This window comes from Clavelina lepadiformis, chromosome 3 (assembly GCF_947623445.1).
Source record: "Clavelina lepadiformis chromosome 3, kaClaLepa1.1, whole genome shotgun sequence".
Taxonomy (NCBI): Eukaryota; Metazoa; Chordata; class Ascidiacea; order Aplousobranchia; family Clavelinidae; genus Clavelina; species Clavelina lepadiformis.
In genome coordinates, this window is record NC_135242.1 from 23,225,077 (window position 1) to 23,248,198 (window position 23,122).

General features: G+C 36.6%; 3 protein-coding genes across 4 annotated transcripts; 2 read left to right on the forward strand and 1 right to left on the reverse strand.

The window, feature by feature from the left end:
- Positions 1 to 293: 293 nt before the first annotated feature.
- Positions 294 to 6,177, reverse strand: LOC143449114 (DNA polymerase delta subunit 3-like). 2 transcript variants are annotated; one of them, XM_076949190.1, is made up of 14 exons: positions 5,811 to 6,177; positions 5,235 to 5,290; positions 4,722 to 4,786; positions 4,418 to 4,604; positions 4,150 to 4,290; positions 3,936 to 3,991; positions 3,830 to 3,859; positions 3,484 to 3,567; positions 3,277 to 3,360; positions 2,876 to 3,027; positions 1,563 to 1,633; positions 1,360 to 1,435; positions 1,145 to 1,266; positions 294 to 797 (listed from the first exon to the last, which is right to left on the reverse strand). In XM_076949190.1, exons 1-14 carry the CDS (start codon positions 5,871 to 5,873, stop codon positions 575 to 577), a joined length of 1,410 nt encoding a protein of 469 aa, XP_076805305.1. In that variant the 5' UTR covers positions 5,874 to 6,177; the 3' UTR covers positions 294 to 574. The 2 variants fall into 2 exon arrangements, with proteins under 2 accessions (XP_076805305.1, XP_076805304.1); XM_076949189.1 differs by having other exon boundaries at positions 1,360 to 1,438; positions 5,811 to 6,171.
- Positions 6,178 to 14,173: 7,996 nt separating this feature from the next.
- Positions 14,174 to 15,862, forward strand: LOC143448994 (uncharacterized). The gene is made up of 4 exons (XM_076948999.1): positions 14,174 to 14,367; positions 14,449 to 14,593; positions 15,308 to 15,412; positions 15,607 to 15,862. The coding sequence occupies exons 1-3, from the start codon at positions 14,239 to 14,241 to the stop codon at positions 15,409 to 15,411; spliced, it is 378 nt and encodes a 125-aa protein (XP_076805114.1). The 5' UTR covers positions 14,174 to 14,238; the 3' UTR covers position 15,412; positions 15,607 to 15,862.
- A 5,424-nt stretch (positions 15,863 to 21,286) lies between these two features.
- On the forward strand, positions 21,287 to 22,906 carry LOC143448995 (uncharacterized). Its single transcript, XM_076949001.1, has 3 exons — positions 21,287 to 21,567; positions 21,705 to 21,852; positions 22,127 to 22,906. Exons 1-3 carry the CDS (start codon positions 21,436 to 21,438, stop codon positions 22,222 to 22,224), a joined length of 378 nt encoding a protein of 125 aa, XP_076805116.1. The 5' UTR covers positions 21,287 to 21,435; the 3' UTR covers positions 22,225 to 22,906.
- Positions 22,907 to 23,122: the final 216 nt, after the last annotated feature.

Genomic DNA, 23,122 nt, shown 5'->3' on the forward strand with positions numbered 1-23,122 from the left:
TTCTGTTCACTATGCAAATAAATTTATGTACCAGTAACGCTAGTTGTTAAGTAAATATGAGTTGAACGAGTCATATGCCACGAATAACCGCACAGCAGTTTAATCAAACCAATGAAATTTCTTTCACGTAGCACATAAAGTTTAATATTGTCAATGTTTTTACTGGATTCTAAATTTGGTTATCTGCGATAACAAGATCGTATCCCAAAATCAATTGAAGTATTTTTTAATAGAAACACTGTTTGCCGCCAATTCCTAGCGCACCCCTATCAGCGTGACGGTTTAAGCTTTAATAGTCTTTCACTTTTGTGCAAACGCATCTTTAACGGATGACCTGCTTTTACACCAGATGGCGCTGCACGTTAAAAGCAGGAATGACAATTTTACAACAGGACAATGAACCCACAATTTAATTTACGGGGTCACAAAAACAGGCACAATTGCATACCGGAACAAACGCACGGCCGCAAACGATCTTAAATGCCACAAAAACTTTCATGGTAATAAACCGCTTAACACCGTTCGACACTGCAAGTTAATGTAATTTCAATGTGTTTTTGCTGCCCCCGAGCGTTCAGCTCTTTTTTGCAAAAAATCCCATCAAAGAAGTTTGTTTGCTTTTTGCTACCGGCTTCATATCAAAAATTGGTTTCTTTTTTGCGTCAGGTGGAGTTTTGTTTTCCTTAGCTTTCTTTGTGACATCACTATCGTCCTCACTCGAGCATGAAACATCTTGGTACTCTTTCTTAGTCACCATCGCGCCGTCATCGTCCATGTAAGTCTTCGACTTTAAAACTCTGAAACAAAGCGAGTTGAAGCTGTGTGAGCCACAAAAATGTGCAAGAATTTCAAAGCAACACAAAACGAAGGCCGTGAATTAATCGAAAACGATCGGACATGACCTCGGTATTGATTCAGATGAAAAAAGTGTCCTAACAACCAGTTTAGTCAAACTACTTGTGCCTAATGGGATATGCATAATCGTGAGAAATGGATGACTGTTACAGTGTGGACTTGTGTTTACGAATAGAACACTGTATTACTGCCGTAAAAGCTAAAACAGATTTTTTAAATTGAGTTTTAGGTGTTTTCCTTCATCAATCAGTCAAAAACTTCTGGTGATAAAACACTTGACTTTTCGAACCTTTTCCTTCTCGGATTAAGAGCTGCAGCTTTGTTCATCGGAGGTGCAGGCTCAGGGGAAGGAGGGATGACATCGATCTCATCAAAATTTTCTTCTTCCGATTCGCTGGAGGAGGATAGCTCCTAAAGACATAACGGTATGATTCAGATACCAGCTGTGGGTTAAATTCCAATTTTAAAGAACTGCGATTAAACAACAAATATAAATCAATTAACCTCTGGGACAATTCTTCTTCGTTTCTTGGCGGGAAGTTCACCAGAATTTCCTCTTGATTTCTTTTTATTTGCCGGTCTACTGGAAAAATTATCACCAAAATTCAACAAAACTTGTAATACTAGAAGTTTACGTATTCAGTTATTAAAGACTGGTAATTGGCTGAACATAACAATACATTTAAAAGCAATGAAGTTCTGCAAACCTCTTTTTGGGGGGCGTTATCTTTGCCTTCTTAACATTCTTTAAGACCTTATCGGATTCTTCGACAAAATTCTGAATAATTTAGAACATTTCTGTTCAATAGTAATAAACAAAGTATACAATGCTTCGATGAGAACAAAATTTCCAAGTTAAAGAAGTGTAACGTATAAATGTATAAGACACATATGAGAATACTTTTCATGTCATTATAAGGTGTAAGACAAAGCCTAAGTGGATGTATCAAAATCAATGCAATATGCAGAAAGCACAAATTAGCGGTGTACCGACACTTAATCACGCGACACTTAATCACGCGACACTTAATCACCGACACATAATCACTAGGACACTTAATCACGCGACACTTAATCACGCGACACATAATCACGCGACACATAATCACTAGGACATTTAATCACGCGACTTGGATACTTAATCACGCGACACATAATCACTTGCGAGCACAAACACAAACGCGAGCAACGTACGATCGCATCCTTGATGCAATTAAAACAATGATCCCCACTGCTGCACCGGCATGCGTTTTGCTCGATTTTGAGACTGCCGCAGTAAGTGCTTTCCGCACAGCATTTCTTACAGCAAATGTTAGGAGTTGTTATTTTCACCTAACGCAAAGCGTCCTGCGCAAAGTTAATGAAATTGGCATGAAATGTGAAATGAAATGCAGACGACGTCCGGGACGTGGTGAAAATTACGGCTCAGCCATCTTTCCAATCGAAAGTTGGAATCATTACGAAGCCGGGGCAGGTTGCATTGCAAGAACCACAAATGCAGTCGAAGGTTGGCATTTTGGTCTCCAAGTGCTTTTTCAATGCCACCACCCGACATTGCGGACTTTCATACAGGGAATTGAAAAAGACATTCAAATGCAACGTGCAACGTTTCTGCAAGGAATTGCTGGTACTCAACCTTCTATTCCAATGCGGTACAAGGCACTGAAACTGTGTGTGCAAAACACAGTTGACCGTTATCTGTCAAGCGAGATTTTAGTTTATCTTCGTGCAGTTGCTTACATTTCCCATGCATGACATTGTTACCTAGTTATCGGTAGCCGATACTGTAAATGTGTGATTAAATGTCGCGTGATTAAATGTCCTAGTGATTATGTGTCGCGTGATTAAATGTCCTAGTGATTATGTGTCGCGTGATTAAGCGTCGCGTGATTAAATGTCCTAGTGATTATGTGTCGCGTGATTAAGTGTCGCGTGATTAAGTGTCACCAAACCCAAATTAGCTATTTGCTCAGCAGATAAATACTAGTTAAATTATGTTGAAAAAGAGAAACCATCTCACTTCGTCCACTTCCATTGCATCCAAACATTCTTGAATTTCCCTTTTGTTCTCCGGTGATGTGGGTTCTGGTTGCTCGGGACTAGTGCCAATCACTGATGTCACTTCAGTGTTTGCAGTGGTGGGATTTTCGTTCTTAAATAAATCTTGCTTGCCTGTACAGGTGATGATAATTACCAGAAAACAGGGGTTCCTAAACATTTTTCGAGCAAGCAAGCTTAGAAAGATGTTTTCAAGGAAGTTTAATTAAGTTCAATGGATGCACTCACCAAAATTTAAAAACAAACATCCAACAAAAACATGTGCAGCTTGATCTCTACCAAACTCCAAAGACTGACTCCACATATACCAACGTCATTTATGAAGCACTTAAGTATAAAGCTTTGTATTTTAGTCTCACCAACCTTTCGTCATAAATGCGTCCATCCCTGCCGCTTTTCTATTGGTCGGCTTTGTTTTTTTATCAAAGATTTTCTTGTGATTTGTTTCTACAAAATAATTACCATCTAGATTAATCACTAAAAGATTCTTTAGAAGTTCTATAAAAACCTAATTGTCTCAAACGCAGAACTTCATGTGCACAAACAGAGATTTGTAACGGCATGGGCTACCTTTGTTCGAAATCGTCTCAGCTGATTTCTTGGAGACATCTTGCTTGTGTTTGTCAGATGTAGAATTTTCTGGCAAATTTTCACCTAGAAGTATTTCAATTGTCTTTAAATACAAACCTTGTGAAACAACAAAATAATGAAATTTGCAAAACAAGTGCAGAAATAGACATATTTCTCTGTACAGAGGATTATCTTACATATTCAAACAAATATGTCTATTTCTGTACCAGCTGTTCTGATTGCAAGTAAGTGGTATGGCAAAGCAAAGTATATCTCCCTCCAAATTAAATGTCGTAAAAATATAAACTATACAGAAGTTCTCATAACTAAGATATTTTTTATCTACCTGCTCCTAGCTTTTTTGATTCTGGAGAGTCTAGAAAAAAAAAGAAATTACATTCTTAGAAATGCGAGTTATTCACACAATTACGCCGACAAAATCCAAATAATACCTTTTGTTTTTACTTTAGAAGCAAAAAGAGAAGGAATCTTGTTGGCCGGAGGCGACCTGCAAAATTCGAAATGTTCAAAAGCTGGACACATTGACTGAAACATTAACTAATGAACTCATTAAACTGAAAAGCAAAACATTACAGAATGCTGTGAGCTAACTCTTAAAGAAGTAAATTATGTGAAACATAATGAAAATTACATATTTCTTCATACTTATTGCTGAGCTTTTTAGATGACAAAGTTTTTTCTGGATCGAACGAAATCAAACCGCTATGAAATGCGGAAGATTTCAATTTCTTCAGAATTTCATCATCCGAAAGCTTTTTGGCTCCATTAAAACGGACTGAACTAAAACTACAATTTTAGAAAAATTATAGAAACAGAAATATATAAAACTAGCTGCTAGCATGCAATATACACTCAAGCACGGAATACATCAACAACAATGGAAAGGGAACTACAAGCCTTGTGTATATTTTACTTTCCACATTGGTAAAGTCCTGCCTTGGTCATGTCGTAATCACTTGCGTAGAGAGGAGCGGCGTCTCTCATTTTAGCTTTCTGGACACTGTATGGGAAACAACTCAAAACCAACTTGAGGGACGATTTCTTTTGTTCCAGTTCAGTATCTCTAACAATGGACACTGACACACCTTTGTGAGAACGCCCTGTTTGAAAGAGGATCATGATAGAAAGTACAATTGAGTGATTTTAGTTCAATCAGCAACGTTTACATGTAAGGTTATTGGTTATGTTGTATGTTATTTTTCATTCAAAAACTCAACCTGTTAGAGAATAGATAACTGAAATTTTGCCGGCTCCACAGCTCTGAACGTAGAACTCTAGCACTCTATAAAATAACTATGTGTAATGTGTTGTAAATCACAGTATATTCAGATTTAAAAACACAACAATATACCGTTCCCTACTACACTCAGCTAAGACTAGTTTTGATACACGCCAAGTATATGAGCTTACGACAGACCTTGGTCCGCCGCTACTGCTGGATGGATGTCAACACCAACACCATTAAAGATAAAATTAAAACTACAAAAACCTTAATTATGCTTCCAATAAACACTTAAACGCCTGCACAACTTGAGAACACCAGTCTGATCACAAGTAATTCAGCATTTATGTTGTGTGGTTTGAATTCACTCATAGCAAAAAAGTAGTATTAATCACTTTTTTCTTTTGTCAATCAATTACACTGTGACATCACAGAATGAAATAAGTGGAACCACTATAGTAACTGTTACACAACAAACATTTTAGAAACAGAAAATGTGCAAACTCACTCTTTTGCTTGATCAGCAGGAAGTGCAAGATGATGACTCAGCGATTTGTATGTAACCTGTCATAAAGAGAGCACACACAATAATACATATAGATATTACATCATACAAATTAAAAGCTGTATAAATGAACCATATTTCAAAAGCATATTTCAAACAGAGCTTTGGAGCTGGAGTTTCGCATTTTCAAAAGGAGCTGGAGCTGTATGTGAAATTCAGGTGGAGCTGGAGCCAGTTGTTGGATGGACAGCTCCAGCTTCAATTAATTTCATGAGATGCTATTGTTATTATTATTGTTGCTATTGGCTGATTTCACATAATTTAACAGCAACCCATCACAAAATTGATAAATGTTGGCTCTTTGGTGCCATCTTTTTTAAGGTTAAAAAATGCGTCTGCTATTTCGAAAGACTTTAAATTTGGGATAATTACCTATCGAGGGCGACTATTAATCAAATTGTATACTATTCAAGAAAGTACGGAAATGGAGCCGGAGCTGTGGTGTGAAGAGCTCCGGAGCTGGAGATATTTCATTTTTATTCACGCTCCAAAGTCCTGATTTCATACACGTCAACTTACAATCTTGTTTTCATCGTCCACAAGTTCATCGACAGTAGCCAAATAAGTGTCAAGATTTTCCATGTTGCAATATCAAAGAAAATTTATAGTTACACATTTAGTTTCTGAAATTGCCACAGTATTCAAATTTTTCAATCATTCGAGCTAGATTTACGTGATTGAGGCATTTTGACGTAAGCCAAACTTAAATCATTATTATCGATGTCTGATGTAATAGTAACATTGATAAATAAATAATCATCAATGTAATGAGTTTAACAGATTTCAAAATGTCTGTAAGCAAAATGAGTGCTAATTTCTTGGTCCCAGTGTTTATTCTGCAAATGAACTGCGGTGCCAACTAACGAATCTTTGTTTTCAAAATAGCGCTTAGTTTAACATTCATTCCACACATATTTGCATAGGGTCAATCGCACAGAACAAACATAGCACAAGTAATACATAAATAAATATCATCTAAAGCAGTGGTTCTCAACCGGTGGTCTGCGGACCCCTGGGGGTCCGCGAAACGTTTTCAGTTGGTCCGTGAGAACTTCGAAATTTGCAACATAAAGTACGAGATTTTAAAAAATTTTTGCTGTTTATCATTGCTTTTTGAAATAGGCTTGAACATTTGCTTAATTGCCTATTGTGATGGGACAATACAAAAGCTTATTGAGATTTATCACCCGCAGGGAAGGCCTATTGTGATGCACTAGATTGCGGATTATACGAGAAGACAGCTGGATACAGTGATTTTAAGTAAAAATATCCGCATAGTTTGATGTTATTTTGAATGAATAGCGCAGTTGTGCACCAAGACTATTAAGTAAAACTAAGCAAAGAAACATTTAAGTGCAGTCTCAGAACCCTTAGTTTGCTTAAACTTCAGGGGTCCGCCACTGCTTTGACAGCAGCAAAAGGGGTCCGCCAAGATCAGAAGGTTGAGAACCACTGATCTAAAGTATTCTGGTTTTCTTGTCTGTTCATCAATCATTTTTCTCTGTGAGTTTTAACCTTTGTAACCATAATTCATAACAAAATTTAAAAAATTCTTTGGGGAATTCGTTTTACCTTAAAACATCAATTGCTACAATACATGTGATGAGATACTGTGACTAGAACGACAACCTAACATGCCAAGAACAGGGGTTTATTCCCACGACAATTTTATCAAGAAATTATTGAAAGCTAGTTTAGAAACAGAATTTTCACATTTTTGCCAACAGACCTGACTGGAAGTCTGGTAGTTTGACGAGTGCTCACGTGGGTAAAAACACAAAGTTCAGTGAGATCGCGTGCACATGAAAGAATCAAATTTTGGCTTGGGTGTGTTTCTATGAGTACGGCCATACTCTGCAGTCCGGATAGGGCGTACAAAAACCTCCATTCTTTGTATATTGCAGTGCTCTTCAACCTTTTTGTCAACGCGGAACCCCTCATGTACTTTCGCGTTTGTCACGGAACCCCACTAACAAAAGTTTAGAAATTACAAATTGCTTGGCCAGAAAATAAAATATTTCGTTATTACACAAGTCTGTACTCTCTACTCAGTCTGCTTGTACTTTTGTGATCTGTACATCAGCAACATCCTATGACTGTGATGCAACAATAACGTTCTTGTTAACAGCAAGTGACGTAACAAATATATCAATGTTTTATTGGGTTGTTGACTGCACTCAACTTCTTGTTTAACACCCTGGCCTACTTGGAGTATGAATGCGGTACAGTGATCTGAAAAAAATCGGAATGACGCATCAAAATGCTGAAGCAAGAAATCAATTTCCCTAAATAAACGAGGAACCATCGCGGAACCCTGAAAACTCACGGAACCCCTGTTGAAGAGCACTGGTATATAGGCTATATTATAAATTTGAGTACAAACAACTAGTTTTTCTAAATGAGAGTGACAACTTTATCTAAAGTAGGTCACACAGACCATAGTTAAAGATAGGCGATTAAGTTATCATTGATTTATATGCGGCATGTTAACGGGCATGTCCGGTGCACAACGTCCATGTACAAAATGGGTCAAAAAGCATATTTTGTAAGCAAAGTAATTCCCAAACACGGACATCTGGTGCTCATTCGCGCATACCGGCGCATATTTTTTGTTGCCTACCGGAACATACCAGTCTTTGAAAATTATGCAGTCCGGTGCACAAAAGACTTAGGCCTACATCCAATACTGGGTGTATGAGTAGGCTAGCCTATAATAGAGGGAGTAAAAACAAAAAATTATGCAACAACTTCACGTTAAAAAAAAATTCAACTTAGTTCTTTTGGAATATCAAAAATCGCCAATCCCAGCAAAAGCTAGGCTAAATCGGAATATATGCCAGCATGACTGACCAACGGTACCTAGACAAATTATATCGTACAACCTAAGGATCCTGATATATCAAAGTGTCAGCTCCTTTCCCGCGAAATCCTACACCAAAGCGAATCGTGTGAGATGTCTATGTTTGTTATTGTGATTTGATAAGGAGAGCACGAGTAAAATTCAAGTTCACATTTAAATATAAAAAAGACTTTTCCAAATAGGAAAACAAAAAATTGAAAATATTTAAAAGTAAACTTACCAAACTGAAAATAAAAAGGTTTAAAATCGCTGGAAAATAGATTAATCTATACTATTATTGCTATTCACTATACATTTACTATTACTATTCATTATATCATCACTATTAATCCATTACCACCAAACCAAAAGTTATTAAATTTAATGACTTCAGGCAAAAATTACGGAATGCAGTAAAACATCAATGCAGAATTTGATAAGCTAGAATACTTGAAAAAATAAAATGTAAAATCGGAAAGAGATAACATGATAGACCAACTAATAAACTGGTAGGGCAATAAAGTTCCAGTTCCAGAATTTATAAAAATTAATTTTTCAAACGGGAAAAATTAAATAAATAGTTAAACAGGGCGTTAGCAAACTGGACGTATTCAAACAAAGAGTGAACAAACTGTAACCTATATTTGTATAAGATATATATAGAGAGAGGTTATATATAAATATTCGACTAATAATTACTCGTAATATTTATTTTTCGCCATTGACTGTGAAAAAAAAAGGTATGGTGGTAACTTCGTTGTAGACTGGTCAAACAATTTCGATCACAAAATATTCACGAACGGGAAAAAGCGGCAAAGCTTTAAGGGCTTAAAGCCTTAAATCATGCATTGTGTAAATTACAGTGATGCTGCAACGATGGAAGGTTAGCATGGCCACTAAACCCAAACATGTTAAGTTAAAACAAAACTAAACGCTAACAACGAAAACACTTTGTTAATAACTTAATAACTTCATACCTATCAACACACTTAAAGAAAAAATAGATGCCAATGTTAGTTCTCACATTAATATGCACACAACGGAACTTTGAGGTCATGCTGTATTATGTGCAGGAAGATGGTTAACACAACACTCCATCAAAGAAAACAACATTGCTAGGACCGGGATTTCGTTTCTGTAGCGAAGTTGAGAACGATGACGAGGCTCTCAGGAAATACCCACACACCATAGCTTACATACACACCCACACTACCTCGTTTGTACTTTCTATCAAAATTAGTATTATTGCTCTCTCTCTCTTGCACTATATGCCACTCTACATTTATCTTTTTTATGTCGATTATTGTCTAAATATCCACTGTTGTAAAACTAAAGCCTGCGTTGTAAATATTGTTTTTCAGAACACAAACAGAAAGACTCTGGGTTGTAAAAAATGACTTATTCACACCCTGGCAAAGAAGACCCAACCATGAAAAATGGATTTTCAAAATCGTTTGCTCCAAGATCCAACCGGGCAACAGATATGTTTATCTTTTCCTGACACTTACATCACTGTCGATGTATGTATATGCAAACAAATTAATCAAACCATCTGGCTGGACATGAGTGACGTATCTGTCCTTCTTTCACTTCACTCGTAACCGACCTGTGTAAAAGGTTCTTACCGTGTGCACAGGCCACCTGAACGGGACTCTGTTCTCGTGGATGAAGTTCATATTAGTGAGGTTTTTCTTCTTCCATCATACACACAGGTCGGTTCCATCTTGACGGTGACACAACGCTTATGTCCTGACAAACTATCAGCCTAACTTCTGTTTTATATTAAATGTGTTTAAATTATGGGTTTTGTAGTTTGGGTTTGGTGGCCGTGCTGACGCTAATAACTTTTTTACATTCTCGTTATGGTCCGTAATGCTCGTTTTTACCCTCGAGGCATTTGCCACATTTGCCCGTCGAATTTGTGGAAGTTATTGCCAACAGCTACTAATGTGTTCGCGACCATCTGCGTCAGCACAATTTTTTCGTTCCCCACATTGAAGACAAAAAAATAAAATGAATAAATGAATAAAAAACGTGATGATGAAAGGTTGGCCACTTGATGACGCTTTGGCATTATTTTTAGGCGTCATGATTCAGGAACTGTATAATTTATGAACGCTCATATTAATTTCATCAAAGGCCTACTTCATTTAAGGTAAAATCAGGTTTGGAACTTAAAGATGTTTTATACCTCAATTTCAGACAATCTTTCGAGGCAATGCGTCAATATAGTTACGACCTAGTTGTTCCTTTCAATTAAGTTATTAACATATTTAACTGCACCAATCTTTCCATACTGAAATAATTACTACCATCCTTCATTTTGCTTGTTTTGGTTTAGATGTAGGCTACACAGTCAGCTTGTGCGTGATTACAAATGCTGGAAAAAATATAATTGGATAGCAGTGACAAACTAAAACAAATAGTTTTTCAGTACTGTCACAAGTTTTACAAAACCTTTTACCGGGCCGGATTTAGACCACCTTGTCTTATGTTTGAATGCTTAACAGTTGACACCCATACGTTAGTTAGGTCATGATGCATATTTCTTCATCAGTCTGTTGCAAACTTTTTTTGCTGTGCTGAGCTAACTTGAGAACGTATTGGACGTGTCTTGTAATAATTTGCCAAAACCAGAGACCGGAACGAAACGCATGTGGAAACTTTTTAAGTTTTTTCCTTTGTGGTGTTAATCTTATGCGAGCATGCAGTAACAAAATGGTTTTGAAAAACATATATTACCATAATTTTAGGACACATCAAATAAAATAAAACTACATTAACATCTTACTAGTATAATTGATTACCTACGTCATACAAACGCTTTGATGTGATTGGTTAATTCTGGAGACGCTTGATTAAGCCCGTCGACATTTCCTTGTAGATTTTTTCTTCTTGGGAGTGGCCGACCATCCGATTTGGTTTTTTCTAGAATGATTCTGTTAAATGAGAATGACACGCTTTGACAGCAGGTCGTCTTTTAAGGTTATACGTTGGTAATCTGGGTTTTGTACTGATGGTTTTACTTTAATACTTTTGTTATACGTTTGTAATCTGGGCTTTGTACTCATGGTTTTACTTTAATACTTTTGTTATACGTTTGTAATCTGGGCTTTGTACTGATAGTTGCTCGGTTTTGGTGCTATTCGCATCACTTTGGTTTTTGCCTTTTTTAAGCGCATTGAATAGTTTAGGCAAGTAACCACGCAATTGCAACCATAAGCATAATTTGTTATGGGTTAACTCTTTGACTAGTTTTTGTTGTAAAAAGTTGATCATGATTTGTTTTATTAATTTTTTTTTTTAATTTAAATTTTAAAGTTTTTTTAAAATCAAAAGTTTTTGCCAAAGGAATTAAACTTCTACGAAAAACAATCAACCACACAAATTTGGAGACACTAGCCTATAATGTTGTGATAATCAACTTGATGCCATGGAAATTCTTAGGTCAAATGCATTCAATTGACTCAAGCCAGTAGTAAATGACTTGGTAGTTACAATAATCTGCACAAGTTTTAACACTAATCCTTAAAAATTGGTAAGTTAGGGATTGTTATTTTAGGAATGATTTAGTTAGAATAAATGTGAGTTTACGTTTGTGGGAAATACTTTTTGATACATTTAAAATTTTTAAAAAATGTTATGACTGCTCACATTGAAAACTAGCATGTGGTGTATGTTCGTAGATTAGTGTCACCTTTTTATGAGATTAATGCATAAATGTATTATGCATGGACGCTCAATTTGCGAATACTTTTGTGAATTATTAACTTTAAAGTTGACTCAATCCAGTCGCCAGTGGACAGGTACGTTCATAAAAACTTGGCCAACTCGGTAAACTTTTCTTCCTTGTAGTGTTAATATACAACAAACATGGCGCAAAACTCAACAAAAGAAATGGGCTGTGATAAGTTTCAATGCAAACGTCTGATTATGACTACAACAGCTATTTGATAATATTATGTTCATGGTGTGCAAGAGAAATGCCTTGCTAAAAAGTATTGAGCATTAGCAAAGCCCTTTAACCTTGGGCAAGAGTTAACAAAACGATTATCGCATGAATGGAGAGAAATTACAGAACGAGACTAAAGACCAAGTTATATATGTATATATATTATGAAAAAGGTTTAAATAGCACATTTAATACTGTTTCTTAATGATTAAACAAATTTCTTGCCCACATAAATAGCTTTGCTGTTGCAGAAGTCCCTTTCAGTAGTTTGCTAAACGAATACCGTATATACTCGAGTATAAACTGACCTTTACTCTTTCGCTGAAAATCTGAGATATTTTTTTTTTTCATGTATAAGTCGGTTAACTTATTTCCCACCCTACCATTCCGTGGTTCGCCTGAGTATTGGCATCAGCAAACCGTGATGTTAACTAAAATTTATGTATCATAAATAGGGCGATTATTTTTTGACCTAAAAATTGAAACTTTTTACATTAAAAACTTTTTTTTGACAAATTTTGACGTATGAAGAACTTAAGTAGTTAAATTACGCATTATTGTACAAAAATTAAAAATTTATTGTAATCTAACAGAAGGGCAAAAATCTGAACACAGACAAAGCCTATTCCGAAAAGGGAAATGAGCTAATTACGAATCACTGCCAAAAAAACTGCAGCTAAGACACAACAAAAACTGCTCAATACATTTGTCTAAACTAAAGATACATGAAGTATCTAAAGCAAAAGCTGCACCTAGCCTACAGCTGCCGCAAAATGACTTAGGACCTACTAAAAATTTTCCTGTTTTGAGGTGTATTGAGCATCACACCATATCAACCTAATTATTTCACTTAACGGTGTATGATTTACGATAAGTAGACAATGGGCCATTTACAATCAGTATAAAGTAGACTACAAGGTATAAATGAAAAGTTCACTGACAGTGCAACCTCTACGACACCACGACAATGCAGTTTGTAAGCAATTTTGGCAATTTTTGACCTACCGCCATAAATTTGACCAATTTTTGACTGACAAGTCAAAAAATAATCGCCCAAATTATGAACATTTAACTGACTGTACCCCAGTAACTTACCGTCCCCCGCTCTTGGTCTTCATTTCAAAGCTGTCTTCATGATGAACTCTTTAACCTAGCATGCCAGTACTTGCGTAGCAATTGCATAACTGTAAACTTCAGCAGCACTTATAGACCAGCCTACAAAGAACTCACGTCATATTTGTCTCGTGCAAGTCGCAGGTGTGTGAGTTGTTATAACACTATTTATACAAAATGGCCAGTAAACGCAATATGTTCACGGCAAAGTTTAAACTAACCTTTGTTGAATTTGCTGAAAGATTTAAAAATTCTGCCTCTGCCCGAGAGTTTAACGCAACAGAAAAAATTGTTAATGAGCTTTCCATGCTTTGTATGCGTCAGTCATTGTGCTGTCAGCTGGACTTGGAGGTTTTACTCGAGCTTGTCCCGTGTATAGGTCGACCCCTGCTTTTTAAGGTGAATATTAGTTGCAAAAATTTCAACCTATACTTGGGTATATATGGCATGTTTGGCTTGTCCTACTGCTGTGCCGTTTTGAGTTTATCACTACAATGTATCCTGCGATGCTGGCAATATATTATAATCAAATTGTAAATTTTCATTTTAAATCAGTGCACTTAAAACTATCATACGTCATTGTGCTAATGGTAATGGTCAGGTGATGTCATGCAGGTGCTCTTGAAAATCTAAGAATATGGGGCAACTGATGAAAAATGATTCAAGGATTCTTAGCTTACATGCAATATTTTATAATCTAAACATAATCAAAATAACATAATCCTATGCATTATGACATCATATTGTTGATGTAGCATTGTTTCATTGCTTTTTTTCTTTCCTTTCACTTTTATTTTGTGACAAAGCACGTAAGGAGGTTGGAACTTTTGTTTAACTCAAAGTTCACTTGATTTTTTTATATTGGCAGCTTGATATCTTGTCCCTAAGGATGGTTTTAGTTTGACACTGTTACAAGTCTCCTAATACTAAAACCTATAAAACTAAATTGCTTGTGAAAACAATCTTGGTAAATACTTTTTATTTTATGCTCATTTAAGGGTTTCAGGTTTTGTGTAACAGTTAATATCGAAAACAAAACAAAAATGTCTTGGAGTTCGCACTGCGATTACATAAGGAATTTGAAAGGAGTTCCTGCTGTTGCTTTATCAGGTCCTCAAGGTGGCCAATGGGGTGAATCACATAAAGGCGATAGCCAGAAAGTACCTAGCACTGTAAGTCCAGCTATTGCTTCCGCTTTCTGATCATGTGTATTGAAATTGCTTTGCAAACATTTGTTGCATTTATATTGACAGGATGACTTTTCTTCACAAAGAAGCGCACCGACCGCCAGTATTACAGTTAATGGTGAAAAACTTATGTTCCTGAGAGAAGTAGACAACAAATTATATGGCTACAAGAAGGGCGATAAATCCTGTGCAGTTTATGATGCTGGTCAATGTAAGTGTTTTGAAAAATTGGTCTGTCTTTTTCAAGTAATAACCTACAGTATTTTATAGATGTGGTGATATTTCTTGTTTATTTTTCCTAAGTTGCCAATTGCCACAGTGTTGGTAGTGTGTTTTACACCTTACTACCTCGTGCAAATCATGCGGCAAAGACACGCTGATTGGTTGTAATTTGTTTGTGCAACGTTATTCGGTCTTTAGTAAGCATAGTGTTGGCTGGTTGTTTGGGATTCTTAATATACTTAATTTTGCTAGTTTATATCTATATAAGTGTTATACAGTTAACAGTAATGTATCACGTTGGTAATAAAGTATTTTATTAGAACTGGCGAAATTCAGTTTAATAGAACTTTAGTTTCTTTTTTGGCTCCATACTTGGTTCTAAGGTTATAACAACAGACAACGCATGATAATGTTTCAAAAACAGCTTTCGTTGTGTGAATGTAACTGATGAAAAAATAGAGAAAATGACAAAAGATGTAATAATCTAAACATGTGTTTTTCTTTTTAAATCCGTAAGTTTTTTGGCAAAAAAAATTACCTGGATTGCCTTTTTTAAGATATTGCATGCCATCTGAACCTCACAAAGGTTTGGATTTTTCTGTTCAATGATCAAGCTCACGATTGAATTACCTGTGTTGTCACAACTGTAAAAAATAAGAAAGCTCCTGAACATAACATTACAAGCTAAATACTTTTTTCCCAGACACTTTAGCCGCGTTTTCTGACGAAGCCGACGTAAAACTAGAGAAATGTGTGGAGTGCGTTGAGAAGGGCAAGGAATACTTAACATCAATTGGATACAACTAAGGTGATTACTTGGAATGATAAATTAATATATTGATAATGTATATATGTTTGCTATTGTATGTGGTAAGTGTTGAGCAATAAACCACTACTCTCAAGAAGATAGAACTTAACTGGAATATGATAAGAATGTAACAATACAGTTCTTTAATACAAGAATGTCGTTAAACCTGATTTATGAAACTAATGTATTTTCAGGACCTTCAGAGGCACATCAATAAGTTAAAAGATCAAAGTGTTCACGTACTTTTATGATTAAATACCACCACCACCACCCTGCCTTTCTGCTGAACCTATCCCTTAGCAACATGCAGTATGTAATTTTAGCATTCCAACCTTGTAAATTCTCAAATTATACGAGCAGCATTCTGGAAAGAACTTTTCCTTCTATTTCTGACTTAAAACCGGATTTGATGTAATCGGAAATAATGCAATAAACAAGTTATGTATTTTAGTTTGTGTGCTCCGTAAAAATCTGTACATACTTAGTTAACATGTATCGTTATTATCAATACAGAATGACTACCAAAACTGAGTCAGGATGCTGAATTGAGGTACATTGGTTGTGTAATGATTAGTATGGTTTAAAAGTGCATATCAGCATGTCTAAGGTAGCACTCGAAGGGTTTTCCGGGTATTGTGTGTGGTGTGGAAGGTACAACAGGTTGGTTTTTTCCGAGCCAGACACATTCATGCATTGCTGTGGGGAACAAATACAAGCTTAAAAAGATATTAAACGTCATGTACTGTAAACTGAAAGTTTCATTTTAAGTCATATTAATGATTGATAAATTTTCACAAGTACATAAACAACGAAATTACAGAAAACCTTAAATATGGTTGTCTACAACTCAATGGCGTCAATGTGGTATTTCTCCGGCGTTGTAACTATGTCCCTAGGCGTCATAAGCAGCCCAACACGCTCTCGAAGGCGAAATGCGACACTTAATTATTACTTCGACTTATCGATTGATTGTGAACTCACTTGGAAATGGGCTCGGCAGTAAAATCGTAGAAGGCAGCCTTTACGTAATATGACGATGCGTCGGTCTTGATTGGAAACCCATTCGAGCTTTGTCATCATCATTTACACCATGCAACACGCTGTGTCATGGGTAAAACTAGTCTGTCCTTACAGCTCTCGCACAAGTGAATACGTAATAACACGGTTATACGAGCATCATTGACGCTATTTGAGTTCATACGCGTTATACAGCCGCTGTGGTATGTGCAGCGATGCGCATCGACAACCATCAAATATGGAAACGTGATGTTCGGTCGAGACAAGCCTTGTTAGGTAACTGTTAACTTACGCGTTCGTCTAACTCTAAACGAAACCTATTCGTTGAGTACCCTACAGTTGTCTTGCGTACTATTTTATCAAAAACTGAAATACAGACTACATTTTGCATAGGCGGACGTGAATAGGTAAACCACGTTTTAACTAGGCTGTCCAACTACCGGTATACCTACCTAGTATTTAAAACGTTATGAATCACAGCATAAAAGGAAATACTAATAGACGTGTGCCGCCTGAGATATACCGTACCAGGACATGCGTCACATCCGTGGTCGTGCTATTTTGGTAAGCCACCACGCAAGAAATGGAAACATTGCGTGGGTTCACGTCTGGCTCGCAGTACAAAAAACACCAACTGCAGTAATGGTTGCTGACACACCATTACTGATGTGCCGTTGGACATCGTGTTTTGCTCGCATTTGGGTAATAGTTATAGCTTTCTCACGATTGTAGATTGTATGAGAGCCACAAAACATCAAACTGAAGCACAGCGTATTCGGCACATCGGTGGCGTACCTTAAGTTAGTATTCTTGTCTGGGTAGGTTATACTACCAGCAGGCCCATCACTTACCAGCACCCTTGGGCTTTTGTGATGAAACAGATATTATGACGTAAAGTACTGCGTTTGCTTGAAACCAAGTAAATAGTTGGTCGAACAATGTTTTGTAAGATAAAACGTGATTTATTACAGAGTTTAATGCAGCACGAAAACCAGGGCAAATAAAATGTCGACTGTTTTACTTCTGGGCGTGGCCGTTTATCAAGTGGTTGCTATTAACAAATCAATGTTCTGTTACTGGACCAGTTTTGTTGAAACATAAATCAGCCAACTTTTGGCTTCTTGCCTTATCTATAGGTGCAGTGACTTGTCGGCGACGTGACAGGGTTCGCGAGTTGATAAGTGTTGTCCATTGTTCAAAAGTATGTAAATGTCTATGGTAGTCTTTGGTCCTCATCAAAGCCTCCCATGCCATGTTTAAAACCTTTCAAATGATGTAAATACAGAAATCAGTTTCACAAAATCACGTCGTGTCAAATTTCGCTACTCACTTGTGATTTAACTATCATTATTTGTAACGCAAAGGCACGTGATGTCTTCCGGGATGTTGTGAAAGCGATTTTGCAATCGCGCGCACACACTCACGCCACGCTTTGGCAAGCACTTAATGTCGCAATAGCGGGTCGCGAGTTAAACCGGATCTTTTTTCAAAGGAAGTTATTATGACATCACATTAGCAAGTAAACTGAAAGTCTTTTCTTATGCTGTAAATAGTAAATACCATACTTGACCAAAGTGAAATTATATATGAAGAGTTAATTTTAAAAAGACGATTGCGGAAATGTAGTTTGTTGATCGACACGGCGGGTGCTTTGAAACAATGCGCTTCTCCCTTCGTTCGGCTGAATCACCTCATGGTCGGTGATGAAAAGATCGTTAATTTAGTCTGTTCAGTTCGCTCGAGTCGTCAAATGAGTTATCGGTGCTCGATGGCTTAGTTCTGTCTGTTTCTACGCGCCAGTGAGCTTGGGCGAACCGCTAAACCAAAAGGGGTTCTACGCTCTATCTTTCGAGTCTCAGCAACAAACGATCATGAATGATGATATGCCGATGAAATACATCAATTGTGATTCATGTGTTTACCTCATTTTGCTTTCAGCGAATAGACCACTATAAAATCTTTGTGACTTTTAAACGTTCGAGCAAAAATGTTTGGGCCATATTAGTCAACACTCTAATACTGAGACGGCAATAAATATACCGCTCAAACATACTTTCTTGTGGATGATTGGTGATGCATGAAACAACGAATACGAAGCCTGAAAACAGTAGACAGAACGGTATACACTATGACTAAACAGATAGAATGGCATACACCATACTCAGCCAACTTACAGCTTACCTCAGTGAAGTTCAACGGGAGGTATTTGGTGCACCAAGTTAATAATTAAAATCTTTGTGGGAGAAAATTTGTCCAAGGATAGAAACGTGGAGGAATTTAAAAACTTGGTTGTGGGTAAGAAAACTTGATTCTGAGTACGTCAGGTCTGGTATAAATGTAAAAAAAACGTTAAAAACCACTGGATTATATCATTGACAGGCAAAGTTATTTATCTCTTTACGGCCACCTAGCGAGTAGTCGCAGGAACGCCCTGTTTCAACAACCTGTTGACGTCGAATAGTGGTATGACAAAGAAATAGTTCGTTTGTGTACTACTTGTGTGAAGTATTACACAAGAAACTCATCTGTCATAAAGACCGCATATGCTGGCGGTAATTGTTTGAATGTGAGCGAGGACGATAGATGGTGGATAACTTGTTTTACTTCTGCTTCGATGGATGAGTTCTCATTTCTCAAATTTGCGTGACTATGCTGTTAGTTGCTTGATTCTGTCTATACAAATTACTAAATTATAAAGTTCCCATTTTTATTTATTATAAGACACAAAGGCTTTTGCCTTTGGGCAAATCTTGCTGAATGTTACATCGCGCTCAGTAACACGTGAAACGGTAAAAAAGGGGAGATCGTAAACATTACAACAGTATATATATGTGGCGCACTAGTTCAATCGAGGAAATTTATCTGACGTCATTAAGGAAAACTCAAGTCTGGTAAACAACTGAATTACAGGATTCCAAATTAAATTCCAAACATCTCAAAACAACTCGTGACTCGTGACGTAATCGTTACAGTGGAAGTATTTCTAAAAAATTTTGCTTTACGTAGCCTACGTCATGATGAAAACCGAGTTAAAAAGCACAACAGGTTACTTTTTAAAAAAATGTGCAGTAATAAAAACTCGTACTAGACTCTACGAAAACTAGCTTTTAGTGCAAGCGGTAAAAACATTAACCTTGGCACAGCACACATGAATATGAGTTCTGCGATTGTGGGGAGTTGGTATTCCTGGCGGAGATCAACTCCCTCAAATTTCGCCATTATATTTATGTATATAATAATGCCATTGTAGCTTATGAAACATTTTTATTAAAATAATTTTGTGTAAAAAGAATAAACAATTTAAAAAACAACTTTAAAACTTACCGTCTTCTCCGTAATATCGCGACAAACCTACCAAGCAAATAAAAATAGCTTCCAAGTCTTTAAAAACGAGTATTTTAAAATATAACCAATGGTTGGTGGTGATTAATGCTTCCTCCAAAGTCCGATCTTTGAACTGTTAGCAGCGAATTGTTAACAACAGACCAGCATTAAGACCGTGATGAGCCTGGAGCTAAAAGGTACCAGGAGGCCTATACCGAACTTTGTGTTTACCATTTAATACAAAACAAAGTGCATGCAGAATACTCAAACAATATTACCCCAAACGTGTAATAGAAATGCTTTATTTCCTAACTAATACTTAATCAACACATTCCACATAAACCATATTAAAACACTTCGATTGTTAAGGCAAACGTATAGAATAGGTTATACGACTATACCGCGGCGGACTTGGTTCTGCTGGTTTGGTGTTTCATTCTGGTTCATATAAATGCGTATCAGCCTAAGGTAGCAATCGGAAGTGTTTTTAGGATATTCTGGCCTAACTTCGGTTTAGCTTCAAAAAGAAGTTGCTACGTCTTCATTGAATTCGTTCATTTATATAATCTGCCACCCAGACACTTGTGAGTATCGTCTTGTTTCCACACACACCTACCGTTGGATATCGAACTACAGGAGTGACATTCGAGCAGAACAATTCCTTCTCATCGACTAGTTGTACAGTTTCAGAACCATTGCACGTCGTTAAAAAGATGCGCCAACAAAAACAACATACAACAATAAAACTTTCAGCAATATTCAAGCGATAATTTGTTTCCATTAATTTTTAACAGTAGGCCTAGGCTACCTGATATAGGCCTGTAGGTCCACTTTACCTTCCGTCTGACAAAGACGGTTCACATCAGTTCATCAGTTCACAGATATAGGGTTAGCCTACCTTTTGACTTTGAACAGTAGACCTCGTATACATTGATGCTATCGAGAAACGTTTATAGGCCTACTAATTCGAAACAGTCCTAGATGGATGTAGCCTGCTAATTACCTAACCCTTCCACGGAGAAATTTAAAATGAAAAAAATCTGCGAGATTTGAAGATGAAAAAATTGTCCGTTGAGACGTGAAATCTTATTCACCCCTTGACATTATATTATTAAGTGTTAGGCTAAAAATATGGTAATGGTATGTTTTGGACGCAAGCAGTAAAGCGGTTTACATATTCGTCGGATAAACCCTGGTAAGTTGTAAGAAATGTCAAATTCATGCGAACAGGAAACCCTTTGTATTAAAAAAAATTATATAAGCCTACTTATGAAATGAAGAAGAAACGATGATAGCACCTGTTCTGCCATTTTGTGAGCTGAGTTTGTTTTTATTTTCTTACGCATCATAATTTCGTAGAATATGTTGCGTGAGAGGAAGCGGGCAAGATCCGTTACGTTCACTTCAACGGTCTGTAATGCTTCTCTTCGTTTGATCCATTATGCTCTGTGTTTATAATGTTGGAAGCTTGCATTTCAAAACAGTGGTTAATTACTGTTCTTGCGTTAGGCAGTAAAATTTGTGTGTTAGGCTATTTTTCAACAAAAATAGACTATAAGTTTACAAGAACCTTTCTGGTTTGAGAAAGCGAAGTTCTTTGAATGCTAAATTGATTTCTCCGATTTAGACTTACTTACAAGTGAAAGTGTTGGTTTAAACTTGACTGCCCTCCACGTCCAGCAATGTCTTGGAACAAAATCTGTCAAGATATTCTCGTTGACCCTAAAAACAAGCAGATCTCCTACCTTGCCATCGCCGACAGAAGTTGTAAATGGGGCGAAGCCGGATCGAGGAATGCAAAGTGCAAAGTTTCAGTAAGAAACGTCGAACAAGCATGATTTTAAAGAAGTCTCCACCTCTCCTCTGTAGCTTTCTTTCGCAAATATTCAACAACATACCGAAAACTTGCCTGCAAAGCTAACTAGGTCATAACTTGTAAAGTTTTCTACAGGTAAACGAGGTTGCAATGCAGGATAAGAAGCCTGACATAGGTTGTACTTTCGGTGGACAAAAATACTTATACATCAACGAATGCGAGCCCGGTCTTTATGCTTATAGGAAGGGAGGAACATCGGCGGCTGTCATGAAAGTTAAGTCCGGTAAGGTATAGGCTTAGCAGTGATGTGAAAGCATGGACTTGCAAACCGCTGGCATGCATAGGCCTAATTCTGTTAAACGTTATAATGGGCTACGTTTACAGTTGTGTACGTAAAACTAACTAACCAGCTCTTTTTTCCAAATTGTTTAACTTATGTAGCCTTAATGCATTCTTAGTGTGTGTGTGCAGAGTTGTTGTAGTTTGTAGAATGGTAGGATACTAGCACAATGTTTGAAACAAAACATATCATTTCATCGTATTTGATTTCTATGCAGCGTCTGTGATAGCTATCGGAAATGATGGAACTTCAATTCAAGAGTGTACAACCATTGTACATAAACTGAAATCCTACGTGGAACAAGCTTTGAAATAATAATATATTTTGCTTTATTATATAACATTCTATCAGCAGAACTGTGTTCCTGTTTAACTGTTTAACATTTCTTTCTGAAATTAAATAAGCTAAAAGCATTCACTATAACGCAATGACTGTCTTACAGTATCTAATATGAAAATAGTCTATTATCTAGATCAGTAGTTTTCAACCTTTTTCATACAGCGACCCATTTTGCAACCCAATATAATCAAACGACCCCTTTCTAAAATTTCCAGCTAAACATATGTAATGGTGTTGTGAGTTCACAGTAACAAAACAAAAATGACTAAATGATATTGCTGTTGAACAAAGACTCATGTATAAACTTTACACTCTTTGAAAACTCTCGCGACCCATAGAAAAAAAGCCAATGACCCCCAGGTTGAAAACCACTGATCTAGATAAAGTGTAGTAGATCTATATTGATCATGTTGCAAAGCGTAAAGCCGTATATTGAGCTTCTTGTAAATAAACTATTTTTGCACATTCCAAAAGCATTCTGGACTCGGTTCAAGTAACTGATAATTAATAAATTGAACATTCGTTGCAGCCTAGCAAACGAACCCAGCAAACCTGGAGTAAACCGATGTCTTTGAGATAATAACTGCATCGTATCGTTTATTCGCTGTCATTAATACGATGGTTCGATAAAGAATACACTCATAAATAAATAAATAATGCACGGAAAGAAGTGGCAAAGCTCTGAATGTTTGAAATATGCAAGGTGGTGTAAGAGTGTTTGTATATGTATGTTGTATATATATGTAGGCCAATACCAAGAGAATCGAAGTCAGATTCTTTACATTCAAAGGTACATAAAGACTCTGGTGGTGTTAAAAAGTAGATTTCTATGACCGCTAAATCCGGAAAACAATTAAATTCCTACATTTAAATG